The 19,675-nt window shown below is 38.7% G+C and overlaps 3 protein-coding genes across 5 annotated transcripts; all 3 read right to left on the minus strand.

The window, feature by feature from the left end:
• Positions 1-1,058: 1,058 nt before the first annotated feature.
• Positions 1,059-10,816, minus strand: LOC120788071 (sterile alpha motif domain-containing protein 9-like). Its single transcript, XM_040123574.1, has 4 exons — positions 10,536-10,816; positions 7,909-7,971; positions 7,297-7,335; positions 1,059-5,993 (listed from the first exon to the last, which is right to left on the minus strand). Exons 3-4 carry the CDS (start codon positions 7,319-7,321, stop codon positions 1,375-1,377), a joined length of 4,644 nt encoding a protein of 1,547 aa, XP_039979508.1. The 5' UTR covers positions 7,322-7,335; positions 7,909-7,971; positions 10,536-10,816; the 3' UTR covers positions 1,059-1,374.
• Positions 10,817-11,938: 1,122 nt separating this feature from the next.
• LOC120805713 (zona pellucida sperm-binding protein 3-like) lies at positions 11,939-15,050 on the minus strand. 2 transcript variants are annotated; one of them, XM_040156208.1, is made up of 8 exons: positions 14,491-15,049; positions 14,240-14,355; positions 14,049-14,152; positions 13,733-13,910; positions 13,437-13,554; positions 13,262-13,347; positions 12,468-12,541; positions 11,939-12,320 (listed from the first exon to the last, which is right to left on the minus strand). In XM_040156208.1, the coding sequence occupies exons 1-8, from the start codon at positions 14,875-14,877 to the stop codon at positions 12,262-12,264; spliced, it is 1,122 nt and encodes a 373-aa protein (XP_040012142.1). In that variant the 5' UTR covers positions 14,878-15,049; the 3' UTR covers positions 11,939-12,261. The 2 variants fall into 2 exon arrangements, with proteins under 2 accessions (XP_040012142.1, XP_040012151.1); XM_040156217.1 differs by lacking the exons at positions 11,939-12,320; positions 13,262-13,347 and adding an exon at positions 13,171-13,229 and having other exon boundaries at positions 12,509-12,541; positions 14,491-15,050.
• Positions 15,051-16,040: 990 nt separating this feature from the next.
• On the minus strand, positions 16,041-18,990 carry LOC120804985 (zona pellucida sperm-binding protein 3-like). 2 transcript variants are annotated; one of them, XM_040154770.1, is made up of 10 exons: positions 18,513-18,990; positions 18,318-18,433; positions 18,141-18,244; positions 17,884-18,058; positions 17,272-17,389; positions 17,113-17,195; positions 16,873-17,042; positions 16,520-16,678; positions 16,344-16,430; positions 16,041-16,268 (listed from the first exon to the last, which is right to left on the minus strand). In XM_040154770.1, exons 1-10 carry the CDS (start codon positions 18,909-18,911, stop codon positions 16,060-16,062), a joined length of 1,620 nt encoding a protein of 539 aa, XP_040010704.1. In that variant the 5' UTR covers positions 18,912-18,990; the 3' UTR covers positions 16,041-16,059. The 2 variants fall into 2 exon arrangements, with proteins under 2 accessions (XP_040010704.1, XP_040010713.1); XM_040154779.1 differs by lacking the exon at positions 16,520-16,678.
• Positions 18,991-19,675: the final 685 nt, after the last annotated feature.

Raw genomic sequence — 19,675 nt, forward strand, 5'->3', positions numbered from 1 at the left:
AACTGCATTCCCTCAAACTATCCTCATCTACAGAGATCTGGCACATATGTCATCTCACATTCTGTATTTGGACAACGCCCTTCACTTCTTAGATTATTTTAAAATGCACAAACCAGCATTTATGTTAATTGACAACAGAATGCAATTAAATATCATACAATATGTACAGTGTAAATACACAGATTTCATGAGATTTATTTGTATATTAGTTATATTTAGTTTTTTGTTATTTGAGCAAATGATGTTTCTTGGATTAATTTTGGCTATCAGACCCTGTACATTTCACTAGATGTATTCTTCCAGGTGTAATATCACATGTAGGAAAGTAGATATTTTAAGCAGTCTTAATGATCAGTGCAAAATTAATTATTAAAAAAAAAAAAAAAAAAGAAGTTAGTGCAAATACATATTTCTTTAAACCAACGTACTTTCAAGGGCTTGCCCCAGTGTAGCCTTGTTTCAGTTCCCTATTGTCTGTGTCTATTGATTCATTATGAGGGGCCCTCACAGTTTGTGTGCGTTTGCCTCATTATGTTCTAGATGTAATTATAAAATGAAACGAAACAATAAAATGAGGCAAAGTGTTATGATCAAATATTTACAAATAAAAAATGTAATTCAGTGTGAGAAATATGGTTTACATCAGGATTAATACGACAGATGTTATGCATAAGAACTATTGCCTCAGATGACCTGTATCTTAAAATTGCAATCTCATCACGACTTCGTCTGTGTTTTATTATACACAAACATGATGCAGACTTTGTTTACTAATACAATTTGGTTACACTTCTCAGATAATTTAAAAACAACAAAACTGAAAACATAGTAATGTTGAAAATTAATTAAAATATAGATTCTGTGTAAAAAAAAACAAAAAAAAAAACACTTCTTACTCTGGTTATTCAATATTTTCATTAGGTCAGCTCAAGGCTTGACTCTTAAACATGTCTTTTCATAATTTCAGAGTAGGATGTTACTCTTACATTCACTATTATTTTAATGTCCCCTGATCCCCAATTGTGTTTTTCCATTCCATTTGTGTTTTTTTTTTGATGCATCCTATACATCATATGCAGTAGCAGTTATCATAATGAAGTGTGTATATATAAAAGCTGTATAATGGGCCATGCAAAAAATCGTTTAGGACACTTTGAAGGCCTATTTCACTTGAGGGATAGAAGAAAGAAAGAACCCATCTTTCAATCCCACCATCTTCGGTCTTGCAAGTCAGAGAACAAACAAGGATTTTCATTTATGCTGATTTGTTTTGGTGTCCTATGGAAGAAAGGAAAGGTTTCCCCAAGCCTTTGTCACTCAAAATAATGTAATGACCACTGTAGCACTGATATTTGCAGATTTACACTGGGAACATTATTCCATTACTTGGATGTCACTGGCAAGCACTCCATCAAATGAAAAGCCTAAGTAGAAGGTGACATTTTCATTTCCATTTGGCAGGGAGGCAGAATATCTAGGAAGAACCCTAATCTTGCTGTCTCTGGTTCCTCCTTTCACAAACAGGCTTCCATTTTCTGTCCATCCTTCAACACGTTTCAGTAACTGCACAACTTCCTTGGTTTTCCATACTTCCCCTCCAAGCCATTTCAATTTTCTCTCACTTAGTGTGCCATTCACATGCTTTTCAATAGCACTTCTGTGGACAATTTTGTTAAGACCTCTTGCCTTTGCCAGAAAGAAGTGGGTCACGATTTTGCTTTTCCTGAGAGAAACATGTTGGCTTTTTTGATCAAAGAGTCTCTGAAGTTCATTAATGGCTGATAACAGGATCTGAGTACCGGCAGAACTGAGTTCATCGCTTGTCTCAGGCCAGAACAGAAGGGAGAGGAGGAAGAGAGCACTTGCTGATGACATGTTTCTCCCTTTTTTAATAAATCTCTTGCTGAGATCTTGTAGCTTTTGAAGGGAGAGGAGCTTTGAGGACCCAGGTAGAGTACAATTGAGAGCTATCTGGCAAAATATGAAATTTGCAATTTCTGTCTGGTCCAGGTCGTTCCATTTCAGGTTTTCTGGATACATGCCAATTATTGTCTCAAGTTTTTTTCCTGCCCTCTGTGGGTTCTTGTCATAAAGTAATGAGAGGATGGCTGTAACATTTCCTCCACCAAGCATGTAGGTCTTCATCTGTCTTTGAAATGGAGAAACCTTTTCAGCTGGACCTGCCATGTCAGCACTGTTGCTTTCAGCTGCTTGGTCACTCTCATCAGGTATAACACAAAAAAATCCAGCATATACAGCACTCTTCCTTGTCAGCCATTCTCTAGGATTGTATACCTGTTCTGGATCTCTTGCATCAAGTTCTTCATCCTCTTCGCTAATATCGGTTTGAAAGTAGGTGAGGTCTTCAGAAATGCACTCAAGTGCATGCCACAGGCTCTTTTGTAATCCTTTCAACTGCTGATGAAACCTCTGCCAGGGTGTTTTGACCTCTGCTGGTATGTAGTCTGTTAACAAATACTGCCTTAACTCAGATTTTCCAGTATTGTTTGAGAAAACATCTACTCCTGACAGGAATTTTAGCAGCCTGCAGCCAACATCTGCTTCCCCGTAGTATGAGCTATTGAGGCTGACAGTCTCTTTCTTTGGTGTTTTTTCAGAGGCCCGGAAGGCAGCAATTGCTTTGAGTGCAGTGCTTATAATTTCAATTCCTCTTTCAGGAGATGGTTCTTTTTCCTCAAGGGTGTCATACAAGTGGTAAAACCACCTCTTGTAAACTTGTCCCAGTGTGTCAAGGACAAATGTATCAAATGGAAGCAGAGATTTTGCTTCCTCTGCCCATTCTAGGGCCTCTTCAAATCTCAAATTTGTGTAAAACAGCCGGGCAAGCTGTTGTGCCACATATGCATCTTTTCCCAAAGACAGGTAAGCTGCTTTCATGAGATCAACAGCTTTCTGAACACCACCTCTTCTTGTGCTGACGTGTTCAATAAGGGGTGAAAAAGTTGTGTCTTTAGGGTCTCCTCTGCTCCTTTTGTGGCGCCTGACGAAAAGAGCTCTGATGAACTTAAGGAACTCATCCCTGTCAAACCTATGATTTATAAGTACCTTGTCATTAATGAGATCCATGGCAATATCACTCTGAGGCAAATTTACAGATAGCTGTGTCAGAATTTCCTTTGCGACCTTTGGATGAATAACCCGTATCGATGATATGTGTGTTGAATCTTCTTTAAAGTGGATGAAAATAAGTCTTGCTTCGTCATTGAGATGATTCACAAATGCATGGTACCGAGTTTTATCCACATGTGTAGCTATGCCAAGGCATGCCTCACAGTGTGACACAGATATGTATGAGTCTTCAACATAGCTATTCAAGAGAGCCACAAATCTGATGAGGCGAGTGATAAGTGATGAATGATCAATTTTATCTAGAATGTTTTTCACAAAGTCCTCAATGTAACTTGGCTTGAACTCTTCACTCATCAGAACAAATGTTAGGATGAAGTTTGGTTGAAACTGCAGTTCAAGTTGCTTACGCTTTTTTGAGAACAAAGGCTTCTCTGCAGCTGACAGCTTATGTGTGACTGCAACTGTTTGAGATGATGATGCTCTGCATATTCTTTCTGGATCATTTGACCTGTTGCAGATGAGCAGGATAAAGCACAACACAGAGCGACTTATTTTTTTGGTTACAATTACATTTCCAAGCTCCCGTCTGAGATCATCTATGTAATCTGCATTTCGATCCTCCAAAAGCAAGAGTACTGGCAGACAGTTGTTTTTGTCTTTCTCACCATGTTCTCTCAGTCCCACTGCATGCTCACACACAGTTGTGATTTCCTTACACTGTTTAACAACTGCACATCTTACTTTTTTCCTCCAACTCCAGAGGATATGTCGTGCCACTGTGCTCCCACCACTGCCAGGATGATGGTATATGTTCACACTCTCGACGGGACGTATGGCATTGCTACGATGTACTATCTTTTCCAGGACTGTGGTAGCTTGTGTGTAGGCATCTCTCTTTATGATACCCTCACACTTATGTTTGTCGGCAAGCCAGAAGTTTTTCCAGTCTATCTTTCCACCTCGATAGAAGTAGGTATCAATTTGTTGGATTTCACACTCGCTCATGATCTCCAATTTTGTATCATCACACTGGTCGACACTGATGATTTCCAAGGAATCTAGCATAGCCTCTTCAACTGACTTTAAGAAGCATAGTCCTCCGTTTAAAACTGGTAATGTTCTGGTGGGTTTGTTCTTTGACAGCTGAATGCTTTGGACTGTAGCGTCTACATGACTCAGTGGCATTTCAACAATACTGATTTCTTTAAGTGTAGACGTGTGACAAGAGACCTGAGCAAGACTTGACCACTTTTTGTAGTTTTCCCTTGACTCTGATATAACTGCCAAACAATCATGTCCATTCATCTCTGCATAGAATTCATGGAAAGTCTCAACAAGTGGCTGCTCAACATCAGACATGAGCAGGAAGAGGACCACAAATGATCGCTTTGGTAGGATATCATTGCAAATGAGTGATACTGCTTTTTTCAGTTTCTTTTTTCTAGTTTTGATCCAGGTTTTTTCATCACAGGTTTGTTCCCCACTAGGAAAGTCATTTCGTCCATTGCAGAAAATCCAGCTTGTTCTCTCAAAAAGCTGCAAAGAATTTATGAAATCAGTAGTTCCCAGTCTACTGTCATTTGCATAGTTATCAAGAAAGTGAAGGTTTACAGCCTTCTGTTTCTTATATCTACCACAAAGACCAGATGTCTTTGAATCAGGGTCAAAATCAAACACGCAGAATAGGTTCATGGGACCCAAGAAGCTTATGCTGTCGAGATGCTCTGGCTGAAATTTGTTTGTCACAATGATGTAAAACAGAGAGCTGTCCATGCGGGTTTCTCCACAGGTTAAGAGGATGGTGAGTTTCCTCTCTTGATCCTCTCCTAAGTCCATAGTCGTTTGATTGCTTGAAGATTCTGCCTCCTCTCTCAGTTGGTCTTTCTCTGTCAGTCCTTGAATGAAATGAACAAAGTCATTTTCAGGTATGCGTGGTGTGTTAGCCCCTACTCTGTGATAGGGAACTTTTTCTTCACATTTGACTTTGTTGTCCTTCTCAGAGAATTTTGGGATACCAACATAGTAAATCTTATTTTTTACAATGCTGGCTTTTGGCACAACATCATATTCAATGACCCATGTTTTTTCAGTACTCTCCTTGTCCAGCACCTCAATGAATCGGGGGTTCTTTATGCAGCTCCTTGCATCACATTGTTGCTTTGAATCTTTGAAGCATTTTTCAATGTAGTCTAACGCATCCACAAAGTCCTCCTGATTTTTGACCGGTATCCCTATGATTTCCCCATGCTTGTGAGTGCCTCTGACTTTATCCATAATTCCAAAATGAATTGTCCCATTGGCTCTCATATTCATGCATGCACATGCAAATCTTAACACCTCACTTGCTACTTTTGTTTGTAGCTTTTTTGACTCCAGTTTGTGTGCAGTCTCCAGAGACTTATATTCATGACATGGAATAATCATGTTTTCAATTCCTGTCTCTGGTGGAAGCACATTATGCTTTACATACCTGCATTCCTTTTCATACTGATCAAATTTCCGATAATCACAGTAAGACAAATCTGTTTCTGTAGAGGTTGTCTTATTATTCCCTGTCTCCGCTCTGTCACAAGGTTCTTGTGAACAAAGTTTTGGCTCTTGTCCTAAAACTAACAGAGTTTCTTTTTTGTCATCTCTACCTTTATCACACAAATCAATTTTATTTTTTATTTTGTGCTGTTCTGACTTTAGAAGTTCATCTCTTTTCTTCAGCAGATGCTCAATTTGGCCACTTTTCATTCCAATAGTAGTGCTGAGGAATTCTCTCTGTAGAGTTGTGAGAACTGGTCCTGTCACCTCCTCCTCCTCCAGTTTTTTTATGTACATCTCTTTTATTCCAATGCATTTCAACCAGGAGCTCACGTGAGATTCTGTCCAGCTGTCATAGGGCATTTCACGCCACTCTGTGGAACAAAATGTTAAAATCAGATGGGATAAAATAGCACTTTAATATATCTTTTCAGTTTTAATGTGACAAATCTCTAATTATACAGTATATGCAGTGTCAAAGACATTATACTGTTGCAACATACAACAATAGACTGCTGGTACCATACTGTTACAGACTGAACAGAACTGTTTATAATAAGATACATTTTCAGTGCAACACCACACACTGTAGGTCTCTGTTTTTGAGTCGCTGTGGGATCGTGTGATTAGTCATAATGTGGCATTTTGTTAGGTACTTTCATCAGTAAGGGTTTTTCATTATTTCCCTCTCTTCATTTCAGAACAACGAAGGCTGGAAAATTAAATATCAGGTTTTATATTGACATATAAGTTGTTTTGTATTTCAAAGTAGGTGTTTGGAGTATGTCTGCGTTCAAAGGGTCAGTTCACCCAAACTAGTGTATAAAAAGAGTATAAAAAGATACACATTCTCACTTACGCATAGTGCATCTTAAGATAGCTGCCTCTGAGATATGTGTGTGTTTATTTTTGTACTGTCAGTTATTGTTTATCATGCTCTAAATATAATGCCCGACTGCACTAAATATATGTAGGAAAGGAAAGCAGCTGACTTCTCTGGGTTGAGAAATTCAAGTCTGTTGCTCTTATGACTATGTTTAATAAGGGACATTGACCATTGTGACATGTAGCAGTGCACAATGTGTGGATAACAGCATAGTCACTGCTATATGGCAGTGCATGTAGAATTCTGTGTCTGGGAGTAGTTAGTCTTTAAACATCCAATCTAACATAGGTGCTCAGCAAAATTTACACCTCAGTGTCAATATCCATTTGGTCCGAATTTCAACTACATGCACTGCAGCTGCAAAAAGTGTGAAATATCGATACGAAGTTGAAGATATCAGTCAACTTGCAAGTGCAGTAAAAGACAATTTTAAAAAATGACTTGTTTTGCTTGATGACCAGTCCAAAAATAATTGATCCCATCACAGTCTCATCTTGTATAATATTTTTCTTAATATTTAATATTTAAATACTCAAAGTATGAGTAAAGAAAAATAACGTGTCACCAATATTTTTGTATGATGGATTTACATGGACACACGAAACACTACATTTTGACACAAAATTTGTCAAAATCAGCATTATTTGACAGCCCCTTGAGAATTAAAAGTGTCCTCTTGAATTGTCACTGATTCCGAATGGCTCCGGACTAACTGGATGAAGGTATTTGTAATCCATACCTACCTTATTTCTACTACACTGTAGGGATGTAGTGCAACATTTCACACTTACCCATGTTTGAGGATCTGCTTTCCATTCTTATTGGTATTCCTAAAGACAGTAAAAGACTTTGATTTAATATTTGTTAAATTGTGTGAAAGTGTAATTAGTATGAATCATTTGTTATCATTTATTCACTTTGCATAATTGTGTGCTTTTGGAACAAGGCCTCTAACCAAGTGCACTGGAATGTGAGTAATTGAGGAATGTGAAAAAACATCATGTTAATGCTTTCCAGCTGTTCTTGGGAAGTCCGCGTTTTCTAGGTTTAGGAGTAAATGGGAATAGAGCTTGCACAGCTCATGCATGACTGGTGGGTTTTTCCAGTTGGTCCATATTATATTTATTTTGGGAAAGTGGCCAATCATGTCAATCTCTTTGTCTTAAGAAAATTATAAATTATGACTGGTCTTTTTGTTCTGGGAGATACCCCCCTTAGTTTCAAAGCTGCAAGGTACCTTGTTATTTATAATGTGTACAATATTCTTATTAAATACTTATTTTTCTTCAACCTATCAGTGTTTTGTGTGTTAATTGGATGACAGGAGTGTGTCAATAGAGCAACTTTCCGTAACAACTGTAACTTTGTTTTGTAAATCATACTATACAAAAGATCACGCTTACCATGTGCAGCACAAGACTAGAGCACTATATCATTCTTGATCATGTGTTAGTCTTTCCATGTCTCTGTTGGTGACAAAGCAGCGTTAGCACATCTTCCCGTCTTATAACATTCTTATGTGTTTGAAAGTTACTTGTTACTTGAAAACACATTATTAGAGTAAATACTTCTTGGTGCACACAAGGTAATTAATTTTACATCGCAAATGACTAGTTTGTGTACACAGGTTCGAAATAATTTTATCACCTGTCTGGCTATGTGCTTAGACTGTCTTGACACTATTCGTAGATTTAGATTTTTAGCGTGGTATTTAAACCTGCAATAGCTGAATACATTTATCATCAATAGTTTCTTATTAAAAAGGAAGAAAAAAGGGTCTTTCAAATAACATTTATGTGGGAAAGAAAATCCAAACGATCTTTTCACAGTGTCACTTATCTACAGTTTATTCTGACAAAGAGCTTTTTTCGCTTCTACAAGTAACTGGCAAATTTAAAGGACAATAGAAAACAAAATGGAACTTTTTTTTTTTTTAAATAACTTTCAGACAGCACATTGAACAAATCCACTTTTCTTCCTCTTCCAGATTGTCATACTGTCCGGCTTCAACAGTAAGTAGTAAATTACCAGATCTCAGCTGGGCACAGAGATCTTTGATTTTTAGACAAATTCTATGCAACATAATTCTCAGTACCATATTCAGTTTTTATCATCATAAATGTATGCATTTTTGGTTTAATCCTTATATCCTCAACCCACTCTTCTTTAGTCTGAGCAAACCTAGATTCTCTGACCAAACAAATGTTGACCTTTTTTCAAATAAAAAGCCTCACCAAAGGCTGAGTTATAGAACAATGTGCATGTCTTTTGACCAAGAGCCAATAATTTGTTTATCCTACATAAATCTCTTTCCCTTCAGCCTGCTTTCTTCTGGATCAAGTAACCAATTCCATAACCGAGCTACACGTCTTCCACACAAGTCTCTTCTGATTGATTCCCAGGTCCCCAACTATAAGCCACCTTTGGTGCATATCTGCGCACACCCAGGAAATATAGCGCTGCTTTGCACTGATTCACACACACAAATGTTTCTAAGGGCCCTGAATCCCAGCAGAATAATCAAGCAGGGGACAAACACAAGCTTGAAAGAGATTTGAGCAGTTTGAAACCTCAGATCCTATTTTCAAAAATTTGTACCAGTGTTTATTGTAAGGGTTAATTTTCATTACACCAGGAATGTTCTCATTTTAAACAGACAAAACACAGATGTACTTTTGCATGACTTGAACTAATGTTAGTCAGAACTTTACTTACAAGGAACATTACTTGAGACAGAACCAACCAGACAAAGAAATGGTGGTAGAATGAAAGTGGTTAAAGCCAGTTAAGCCTTTAAGACATTAAAGCCAGTTGAGAAAAAATGTCACACATCTCCTCCAAATTTTCTTCAATGTATTGTAAACATGCTAATGAATTTTTGACAATTACCTCATTTGCACCAAATTTAGTAAGATGTAAAAGCAGAGAATATAAAAATACAGTACTTCTTTCGCATTTACAGCTATAGGTTGTAAGCCTCCCTGTGCAACACTGATCTATCGGTCCAGTTTTGAGATAATCCCACAGCAGAATCAATAGCAGGCTATAAAAGTGACAATATGATTTGAAACATTCATATACTGCATGTATACATAAGACAGTATACCTCCTGCTCTTACAGACTTGTGGGTATAAAATGTGGGACCCAGTGAGAGCCAGATTATAGATTTTACTATTCGCTAATTTAAAGGCAATTTCAATTAATCTTAAAGAAGACCATCACCAACCATGGACTTGTTTTATGATTTACAAAACAGGACAGCGATTATAGTTTTGTTCTTTGGTTAAAAGCAAAGGAAAAAAAAGAGCAGTATGATACTCCACGTCATACTTACTGTGAATTTCTGGGAACTAACTGTGATTGATACCAGTAACACGCTGCACTGGTATGCACCTTTTAACCCTTTTTAGACAAACCTATTTTAACTGGGTGTCTCCCCTCCTGAATCATCAGAGTTTCTCTGGGTTCATATGCAATTGTCCCAAATTATTAATACTGAAATATAATTTGCAGCAAAAATAAAAAAAATCTACACAGAAAATCAGTAAAATGTTCCTCTGGTTCACTGCCTTTATAAATCTCTCTTACTTGGGTGTCTCTTCCTAAGTAGTAAGAGTTTATCTGGCGTCACATTAAATAACCCCAGTTTGACAGAGGCTAGATACTGTAATACTGCATTTAAGCGACAGACTTGACAAAAAAGAGAAAACTTCGAGCTGTTGCCAAACACTTGAAGAGGTATCAAATAAAAATCAGTTATCTACTAGGAATTGTATTTTTTATTACTTTTCCACTCAGACTGTGCTTGGCTGGTTCTCAGCTGTTATTTGATGTTTTTGACTGAATAAGTCTCTGAAGTCAACAGTTTGGTTTCATTTCTACATCGACAGTATGTAGCATTGCAATTTGAAAAAATATGAGTGGGCTCCTTTGTTTTAGGTTCTGTGTAAATTGATTAAAGTAAAATTAAATCCACAAAAAACATTTCTTTTTAAGTAAGTTATTGCTTAGATAGCGTATTGGACTTACCAGTAATTTAATCTCATAGGCAGACGTAATTCCACACCCAGCTTCCTGGATTTGCAGTTGTGGGTTTGTGTAGCACCAAGTACTGCATATTATCTCTTCCTGTTTTTTCACTGTCACTGTGTCTCTAGTTTTCCTGCGAGACAGAAAATGCTTTGTTGCAGGAAAATCCCCCGTGGTCTTTTCTAATAGGATCCTTAGTGCTGGAGCTATCCCGAAGTGATTTCATGATGTTTAGGTCATCTTACGCTTAAGTTACTCTCCCTTCACTGGGTTAGAAAGCAGAATGGAAACCAATAAAAATGAGTGTGTAGTAATAGAAACTGAGCAGGAAATCGAAACTTGATACCACTGCAGCCCCACCTAGACAGAACACGTAGCAGAAGAGGAAAAGATTGTGAAACAATTTAGACGTGCATTGTGTGGAAATTTTCTATATCACTATTAAGCTAGAGACTCCTACAGACCACAGGCTTCCAGTAGCTGATAGAAAGCTCAGGACTGTAGATGGTGTTTCCTTTCCATTCTGCTCCTTTTAAAGCAACATTGATCCTCATTTGAAAATCCAAACAGATTTTTGCCATTGCAACCCCTTAAACTGTACTTAACAGCAAACACATTTATCAAAAGGGATCATTTATGCCCCCCTTTATAGTTAATATAAATATTAATAAATACAGTGTGCATGCGTGATGAATGAATGGATAGATGCATGTCTTTACTGAAGCAGACGTGGACATGTCTGAAGGGTAATTTCATGCTGTTTGGGTCAACTGCCTTCTAGTTCAAAAATGCCAGGGTGGAGTTGCAAGATCAGGGGATCCTTTGGGGTGTTCTTCCATTTGAGCAAATACAAAAATTAGGAATAAATATAGTATATCTTTCAGAGGTTGTTCAACAAAAATGTTCAGAGGATAGTTTGACATAAAAGCCTTTGGTCATGGTGCTGCCAGTGGATCAGAATCACCTTTCAGACAGGTCCACAAGACACTAACCACCCAAGCTCATGCCCTCAGGTAAATGCTACAGGAGCATCGCCACCTGTGCCACCCATTTCAGAGACGTTTTTTTCCCCCCCATCCCCACAAGCCATCAGGGCAATGAACAGCTACTGATTAACAACCAAAGCTGCTGAACTTGCACACTCCACTGAACTTTTGCCCTCCAAACTCATTTTCACAACTCACATTTTGAACATTGATATTCCTCTCTGTTACACTACCTGCACATTAATTTTATTATGATGTCAGGATTGTTGTTGCTTCTATTTTTATTCTATTTATTAGGACATCTTAGTCTTAAGCCCTCCCTCCTTCTGTAACTGCAGGTTGAAAATTTCACAGTTTCTTCACATGTGACTGTCAAGGACTTGAGAACTTGAGAAAAAGGAATAAGACTCCTGCTCCCATTCTTATCCTTTTACTTACTTTTCTCATTCACAGAATACAAAAACAACAATAAATACTGTTCTGTAATGATAATTGCTCTAGGTGATACTGATTGAGAGTCATAAAACAACAAATCATACTACTCATATTGAGCAACTGGACAATAAATTCTTAGCTCATCAAAACCTTATATAGTATTGAGACTAGATGCAAAATATTTTCAGTAACCTAACAGTGTAATGTCCTCTTTGACCCTGTGTGAATGATTTGAAAAACCACCACGCCAAGTGAAATAAGGCACTGAAGGTTTGCCGTTTATTGTCCAGACATTTCTTCGTTGCTTACTTGCTGGGAAAAATCATCAATGGGCCAAGAGTCACAGTACCACAAACCATCGTATCTGAAACAGTCAAAATTTTTTTACAAGAGCATTAGTTGGATCTCTGCACATAGACCCCACCAGGTCATCTAAATGTAAGGTATACGACATTACTAATGAAAACACTTGGATCTCATCTGCATGCTTTAACACCTAGAGCATACTCACCGTCGACTGATCTTTTGTGGCAGGTGCTGTCACAACATTGACACACCCCAACATGCCCATCCACATTTTCCCATCTGAGGAGGGAGAAGTACTTTTAGTATATTTTGTCTCCCACATGCAAAAGACACGTACTGTTATTGTGAACCGTCATAAAATTTTATTATCAAAGATACAAATAACAGTTTCTGTTGCTATCAGTTTCCTCAGTTTTAAAGTGTTGAGAGAAATAATGGCTAATCTGGCTTTAAATAAATATCAACTTGGTCTTTAGGTTTATTAATACTTCTTTGGGTACTTTGCATTGTTTTTGTAACACTCAATTTCGAACTTTGGCAATGCACTCTCAGTGGGGTGCAGACTGGTGTGAACATAAATGCAAGGCCATCAAAATTAAAACACATTCCACAACGCCTTTCGGGTATACCATTAATTTTCACTGCCATCTAGTCAAACAAATTTGTTTTTCAGGGCTGCACATTTTGCCCACAGTAAATCAAATTAAGCATATAAACGTGCATAAAGTGGCATTTAAGAGTTTTCTGTTCTCTGAAGTTGTATTTTGTGTGATTTACAACATATTCTGATGGATTCAACCTAATCTGCTTAATTCTCTGACTCTAGAGACCATTTTGTGAATTTTAATATGTTGTGAAGATGCCCCTTTGTAAATGGTCTACAAAAATCAAGAGTATAAAGTTATTACCAAACCTATACATGGCTTTGTGTGGTAACGTAAGGGGCTGTTCCTCTGCTAAAATACACCTAAAGAAAAAAAACAAATTAAAATAAATCACCTTGAATGTACATAATTGCATGCCTTGCTGATAGGGCTGCTCTTCCAGATTTCAGAGGTAGCTTTCAGTTGACAAGTGATAAATATCTAAAAAGGGAGGAGACCACAGAAATACCATAATAAAACCTTACCACTTTTCCAAACATTTCATACCATGCAGGTTATAAGTGGCTCACCGAGTTCCTTGGATCATGGTGAAACAAGAAGGCATCAAGCTGCAGTTGAAGCAAATCAGCCCTCGTTCTGGGTTTGAGCCGTGTGTTTGATCCTTCCTCTTTAGCATCAGTGACACACCTGACAAAGATCATTTCCTCAGAGATGACAAAGGCTAGTGGTTCAGTTAAAGATGTGTGCGCCATTTGGGCCACATTTGTTTCGGCATTTCATTTACTGTCCATCTTGATATATACTCTCGTGAATCAATTCAAAAGCCAGTTTTTAAATTTGAGCATGTATACTGGGCTGCTCTTACCCATGGTTTTCAATGAAGTAGTATCTGGGTACTGATGTTGCGTCAGGTGTTAGAGTGGCAACACAGCTGTCGATGAAGAGTCGTCTTTGTCCTGCATCAGGACCAGTGTACGATGCCATGAGGTGCAGGAGGTCTCCAAGGTAGAAGACACTGGAGAACGTCTCACTCTTCCAGTCATCTAAATGAAGGGGGGGGGGAGGAGAACACCACACACACACACACACACACACACACACACACACACACACACACACACACACACATGCATATTTACCAAGACAATCTTTAAGAGCCAGCCATTAGTGTCCTCACGTACCGGCCATAAGCTTTAAGGAAAAAGCAGAGTTCCCTGTTGAATGCTGTGCAGAAGTGGAGAGGGTCAGGGGCTGCTGCTGAGTGTTACTGCTCACAAAGTGTGTCCTGGTCCGAAAAATTAACAAGTCAGCCATTATGAAATAGCCATAAAAACAGCAAAAATGTCCTCAGTGTACTAGGCAATGAAACGACCTTTTATAGTGACAGGAAACAGGGACTACAGCAGAGGTCATCCTTGTAATGCCATGGTAACTGGCAGCTGGTGAGAATATCAGTTTGTTTGAGTAGATCACAGAGTCCTCAGATATCTATGGATGAATATAAAAAGCATTAAAAAAAAAAAAAAAAAAGATACTTTCAGAAAAGCAGCAAAGTCAAGATCTTCACCTAAACAACCACAGACAAATCAATTACTGTGGATCTAACAAGCATTAACAACTCACACTTAATTTGGAGCCACAGTCCTGCAGTCTGGCTTCAATGACATATTCAGAGTCACTAACTGCAAAAGCTCGGCACTGACTGGTCTCCGAATGCTCGGCCTCCCCCAGAAAAAGGTCTCCAGGAGACATGAGACGCCCAGTTTTATACAGGTCAGCATTTACCACAATGATCATGGACGCTTCCGTGCATTGTACACGAATGGAGGATCCATCATTGGATTGTGGTCTGCTGAAGCTTTCTGCATCAGTTCTTGCTGTGGCAGATTTAAATTCCCTTCCTTCGGCATCAACAATGGGTCCACCTTTTAGAGCTCGAATGGCATCTGCAGCACCAAAAGCGAATGACAACAGCAGCGCCAGAGAGGCTGAGTGACCTGCGACCACCATTGCGCTATATTCTCATAACAACAGGAGACTTTTTTTGGAGTGGGAAACAAAGCAAAACCTCTGGCTCAACCCAGTCAGCAAGAAAATGAATGATAAAATGATGCAGTATTTTAGATAAGATGCAATCACTCCAGATAATCCTCCCAGTATTTCAAACACTTCCCAGTTCAGACCAATCAAATCACCTGGAGAGGACAGCTGGAAGCAATTACTCATTAACTGATGGGGCAGAACCTGTCGCGATTGTGGCCACCACAGGTGAAGCAATATGTTCACTAATGCAATAAAATTTAGTTCTTTACCACTAGGTTGAATCCTCTTGTTTCCTCCAGTGTTTCGAAAGCAGAAACACTGTAGGGAGACTAAAGAATTTTATCTGAACCTTGTTTCTTGCTTAATGATTTTGATTGTTTAGTAAGCAGTTTTAGGCTCAGTGAGCCGTAAGAGTTTGGTGTAGTACAAGTAAAGCAACTGCTGCTCCATTTGTATTGAATAGGATTTTTTTGTTTTCAGTACCTGAACTCAAAAACCTGCCGTTTCATTAGTGAAAAAGCTCTGTGCAGTGAGATTGTTTTTGTAACCTCATGTTATGGACAGTAGATAGCTACTGTCACACTATATACTAATGGCCACTTTATATTGTTTCAGCAGTTAGTATTGAAGTTAAACACAAAACAGGTGATTGAGCACAACTTTGGAAGGTCACTAGCAATTTCCCTTAATTTTCTAAAAAGGTTTAACATTTGTTTTATTGGACTTTAAAATTTCAGCTGCCCCTACCTTTGTGTGATGAAGGAAAATTGTGTAGAAATAGCAAAGCCTAGCAACTGCATTTATAGTAGGATGCATGCTGTGTAGTTTGAGACTTGTCACTTAATGCGACCACACTATCTATACACACACACAAAAAAACCTGCTTAGAAATCAGTATGTACTTGTGTGGAATTTGGACATCAGTTATCATTTTGTAGATAATTACCAGCTAAAACCACAGCCTATGGATGAGCCTTAAGTCTATTGTGGACACTTCATGTGTTCTGCATCCCTACTGCAGAATCAACTTTACCAGCCAGGGAAGCAACAAGTTTTACTGCACAACTCAGCCCTTTAAGAGCTGTTCCAACATGTCCATTCTGCAGTCAAAGCAAACACACAAGCTTAGGTTGTTTTTTTATTTGTTTATTATCTCTTTGGGTCATTTGTATCTGAAAGGTCAGATTCTATAGCAGTTGCATTCGACAGTGAAGGCACATCAGGCTTAAGCGGATCAGTGGGGCTGACGTCACTGGTTGCTGCTGTGGTGTTGTCCAGTGCTGCCGGCATCAGGTTGAATGCGACCTCAGGAGCCACCGTTTCTAGAGGTGCAGCAACTTTATTTTCTGCATCTCCATCTGTAATTAGATTAGTTTCAGATCTCAGAAGTGAAAATTATAAAAAAAAAAATTTAAAGTCTTTCCATGCATTACTTTGTAGGTCTGTTCCACTTTTATCATCTTTGTACTCCACCAGGTCTGGGGTGGATGGTGGCCCAGGAAGCAGTCCCTTCTCCAGACCTAGGAAGAAAATTACATTAATTTTTTGCAGAACCATTTTTTTGCACACACAAAATAGAGATTGTGTTGTTCTTATTAAAGTTACTTACCAACTCTTCTGTTCATTCCACTTCTCCAGTGGCTGCCGTACAGGGCAGGTCTGCTGATTTTATGGAGAACAGGAGGGAGCTCTTCCAAGGGTAGAGGCCCACTTTTCTGTTTAGCTGGCAAGACCAGCATTGGACCAACACTTGTCTCCTTTTCCCACACTTAAAAAAAAAAAAAAAAAATTTTAAATTAAAAGATACTGCAAGTCCAAAATCCATGTGTAAAGCCTGACATCTAGTGGTGAAGACTTACTAAACTGTTCGTCTAAAAATTAGCTGGTTGTGGTTCCATGTGTCACAGGAGAGAACCCATTTTGCCATCATAAGATGGTCAAATTTCTGTAAGAAATTTTTACCTTTGTTGGTTTTCATTCCACTTCTCCATAAAGCTTCAGGTTCAGTTGGCTTCCCAAACCCACGAGGACCAAACTTGCCAGGGCTGCTGGGCTTATTGTGGGTTTGGCCTGCTTCATTTTGGCTTTCACAGTATCCACATAGGTAGTCGTTACCATCAGCCGACCGCCATCTGAAAAGGATGGCCACTTTTCAGCACATGTTGGATTGCAATTTGACATTTCACATTGGGTAATGCTTGCCTTCCATTTACAGAGGTGCAGGCCTTATTTGGTGCCTCCGCATCATTTACTGGTACAGCGTTCAGGTGACATGTGATGTAGAGCTGTTTATTTAAAAAAAAAAAGTTAAAAAACTACACATGCAATTATGACTTAAGTCAATTTTAAAAACCACCTCACCTCTCCTCTGTCCTCATCATGAAACCTAAAGGCATCAATGACCAAGTGGAGCTTGTCATCTTGCAGCCTGGATAAGAAGTGGGACTTTGAACCGGGAAGCTGGGAGTCAACCAAACATCTAAGAAAGGAGAAAGAGTTAGGACTACTGTACATATTCCAAAGACTACCTCCATTTTAGCTTTGCATTCATTTTTATTTTTTCAGACTCAATATAGCACAGTTAGATCTTATTCCATGCGTTCCCTCAAAACACAACTTCGACTTCCTAAGGTAGGTAGGCAGTCTAGCTTAAAATTTGTGTAAAGACTAATAGCCAGCCTTAACGAAAAAAAAATTAAGGTTTTACAATTTAGCCGCATTTCAGCTAAGAGCCTGCAGACTTCAAAACCTCTCAGCTTCACTGTCTGCCATTACTGCTCTGCCTTTGTAAAGTTAGTAGAGAAGCCTCTGGAGGCTAGCCTCAAAAAGATGAGCAGGTTAGAGGTCTGTTAAACTTTCCAACTCCAGACAACCAGGTTTCTCATTCAATAGTACTCAGACCTATAAACAATGTTTGAAGTTTCTCCTTCATTTGACATGAAATTGCAGTCTACAAGTGTTTCAAGTGCTTACCCATTTTCAACAAAGACATATCTGGGAAGCGAATATATGTCTGGGTTAAGTGTAGCCACACAGCTGCTCACAAACACTCTGAGCCCCATGTGATGTCCAACTCTGATTGAGGCCTCAATGCTGATGGGCTCCCCGAGGTAAAACACGTTAGAGCTCCTTTCATATAGCCAGTCATCTGCACAAAATCAAGTAGTATGCATAAATTAAGCCCAAAAAAAAAAATACAAACCCAAAAGCCCACAAACCAGCCAACCCACTTGTCATTAGTCTCAGGTCAAACTCCAAGATTTCCACTGCAGCTTGGGTAGACATGAAGGGGATCCAGGTAGGTTGGAGTGGTGAACTGGACAAACTGAACTTCCTAAGAAAACAAGCATTTTACAGTGAGGAATTGCCCAAGGAGCTTTACAGATGTGCTCTAAAAGTAGACAGACCTTTGATAATGACACTCAATTGGAACTACAGCCTCATCCATTCGAATCAGCCCAGCTGGAGAGGCCACAGGAGAGTATATGATGAGATTAGTGTAGACCAGAGAGTCTTCAGTCATCTGTGGATCAGAGGCTTTAAAAAACATGTTTTTCTTAAGACAACATAAAATATACAAATGAAATACAATAAATTGTTACCCAGTGTTTGGTGCCACAGTCCGTTAGTCCAACAACAATTCTGTACTCGTCTCTTGAAGACGCTGTAGCTCTACAGAAATCATTGTGCTCCACTCCAAGGCGTAAGTCATCACTGTTAACAGGAGCGCCAACGCCAAACATATCAGCTTTGATCACGATCTCCAGCAAGTCTGGGTGGCAGGTCACTCTGATAGTATTCACGTGCTCTCGTTCTTCAGCTGGAGCCTTTTGTTGCTCATGCACAGTGTGTTCAGGGCTCTGGCTCTGTGTGAGCTGAGGCCTTTGAAGCAAAGCATGTTGTGTGTAATGGGTTTGTGGATAAACAAGAGATGACTGAACACAGAGTCCCGACAAAAAGAGTCCAACGAGGAGGTTAACCCCAAAAAGCATGGTGTCCATCAGGGGCACTCAAAACAGCAAACTGGTTAAGACTGCAAAAAGCTCCTTGCTTGACCCACAAGGCAGCAAAATGGTCTGAGCAGTGGGGCATTTTAAACTTGATGCAAACAATCAGCCTCATCACAGCATTGCTGCACACCTGAGTCCAGTTATCAACCAATCAGCTTACAATTGGGTAAAGAGTCTCTTTTCAAGTAGAAGGTTGAGACAGAAGTCTGATTTCAATGTAGTCGAAGGGGATTTCACTAAATTTATGCATTTAAAAATCTACAGATAGTTGATAGTATATATTAATGAGTCTAAAAATCATTGATATTCTATGTAAAACCTAAGTGCCATGGTCTGTTAGAAAAAAACAAAACACGTTAAGAATGCATTACAGAAATCCAGCTGGTCATTTCAAACTTTAAGAAAAAGATAGAAAATGCTTCCACAGAATTTACATAAAAGAGTATCTAAACAAAAACCAAACCAAAAGTAGACTGTTTTTTGGTATAACAAATTAAGAAACAAAACTCCCCAGTTTATCACCTAAACTGATGTTTATCTTCTTCATTATTTTAGGAATATACTGGCATCCATGTATCATAACTAGAAACTAGAGTCAAGGCTCCATCAGTGACTCTTTGTATAAATTACAGTTAGTGTGTACATATAAAATTGTTGAGTTTGACTTGCAGGTGAAAAAGTATGTTTGCATGTCTCCATTTATCTTAATTTGAAAATAAATATATAATTTTTTTCTCTTGTATTCTTGTTCTGTG

The sequence above is a fragment of the Xiphias gladius genome, chromosome 3 (genome assembly GCF_016859285.1).
Source record: "Xiphias gladius isolate SHS-SW01 ecotype Sanya breed wild chromosome 3, ASM1685928v1, whole genome shotgun sequence".
Taxonomy (NCBI): Eukaryota; Metazoa; Chordata; class Actinopteri; order Istiophoriformes; family Xiphiidae; genus Xiphias; species Xiphias gladius.

Excerpts from the sequence above, each read along its gene's own strand:
- LOC120788071 (XM_040123574.1), bottom strand. The coding sequence starts at position 7,321 with ATGGAAAGCAGATCCTCAAACATGG. Across the intron at positions 5,994-7,296 it reads AAGCAGATCCTCAAACATGG|AGTGGCGTGAAATGCCCTAT; the intron begins GTAAGTGTGAAA and ends TTTGTTCCACAG.
- LOC120805713 (XM_040156208.1), bottom strand. The coding sequence starts at position 14,877 with ATGGTGGTCGCAGGTCACTCAGCCTCTCTGGCGCTGCTGTTGTCATTC. Across the intron at positions 14,153-14,239 it reads GTTTCCTGTCACTATAAAAG|GACACACTTTGTGAGCAGTA; the intron begins GTCGTTTCATTG and ends TTTTCGGACCAG. Across the intron at positions 12,321-12,467 it reads CCACAAAAGATCAGTCGACG|ATACGATGGTTTGTGGTACT; the intron begins GTGAGTATGCTC and ends TGACTGTTTCAG.
- LOC120804985 (XM_040154770.1), bottom strand. The coding sequence starts at position 18,911 with ATGGACACCATGCTTTTTGGGGTTAACCTCCTCGTTGGACTCTTTTTG. Across the intron at positions 18,434-18,512 it reads ACTGTGGCACCAAACACTGG|ATGACTGAAGACTCTCTGGT; the intron begins GTAACAATTTAT and ends TCTGATCCACAG. Across the intron at positions 16,679-16,872 it reads TGGAATGAAAACCAACAAAG|TGTGGGAAAAGGAGACAAGT; the intron begins GTAAAAATTTCT and ends TTTTTTTTTAAG.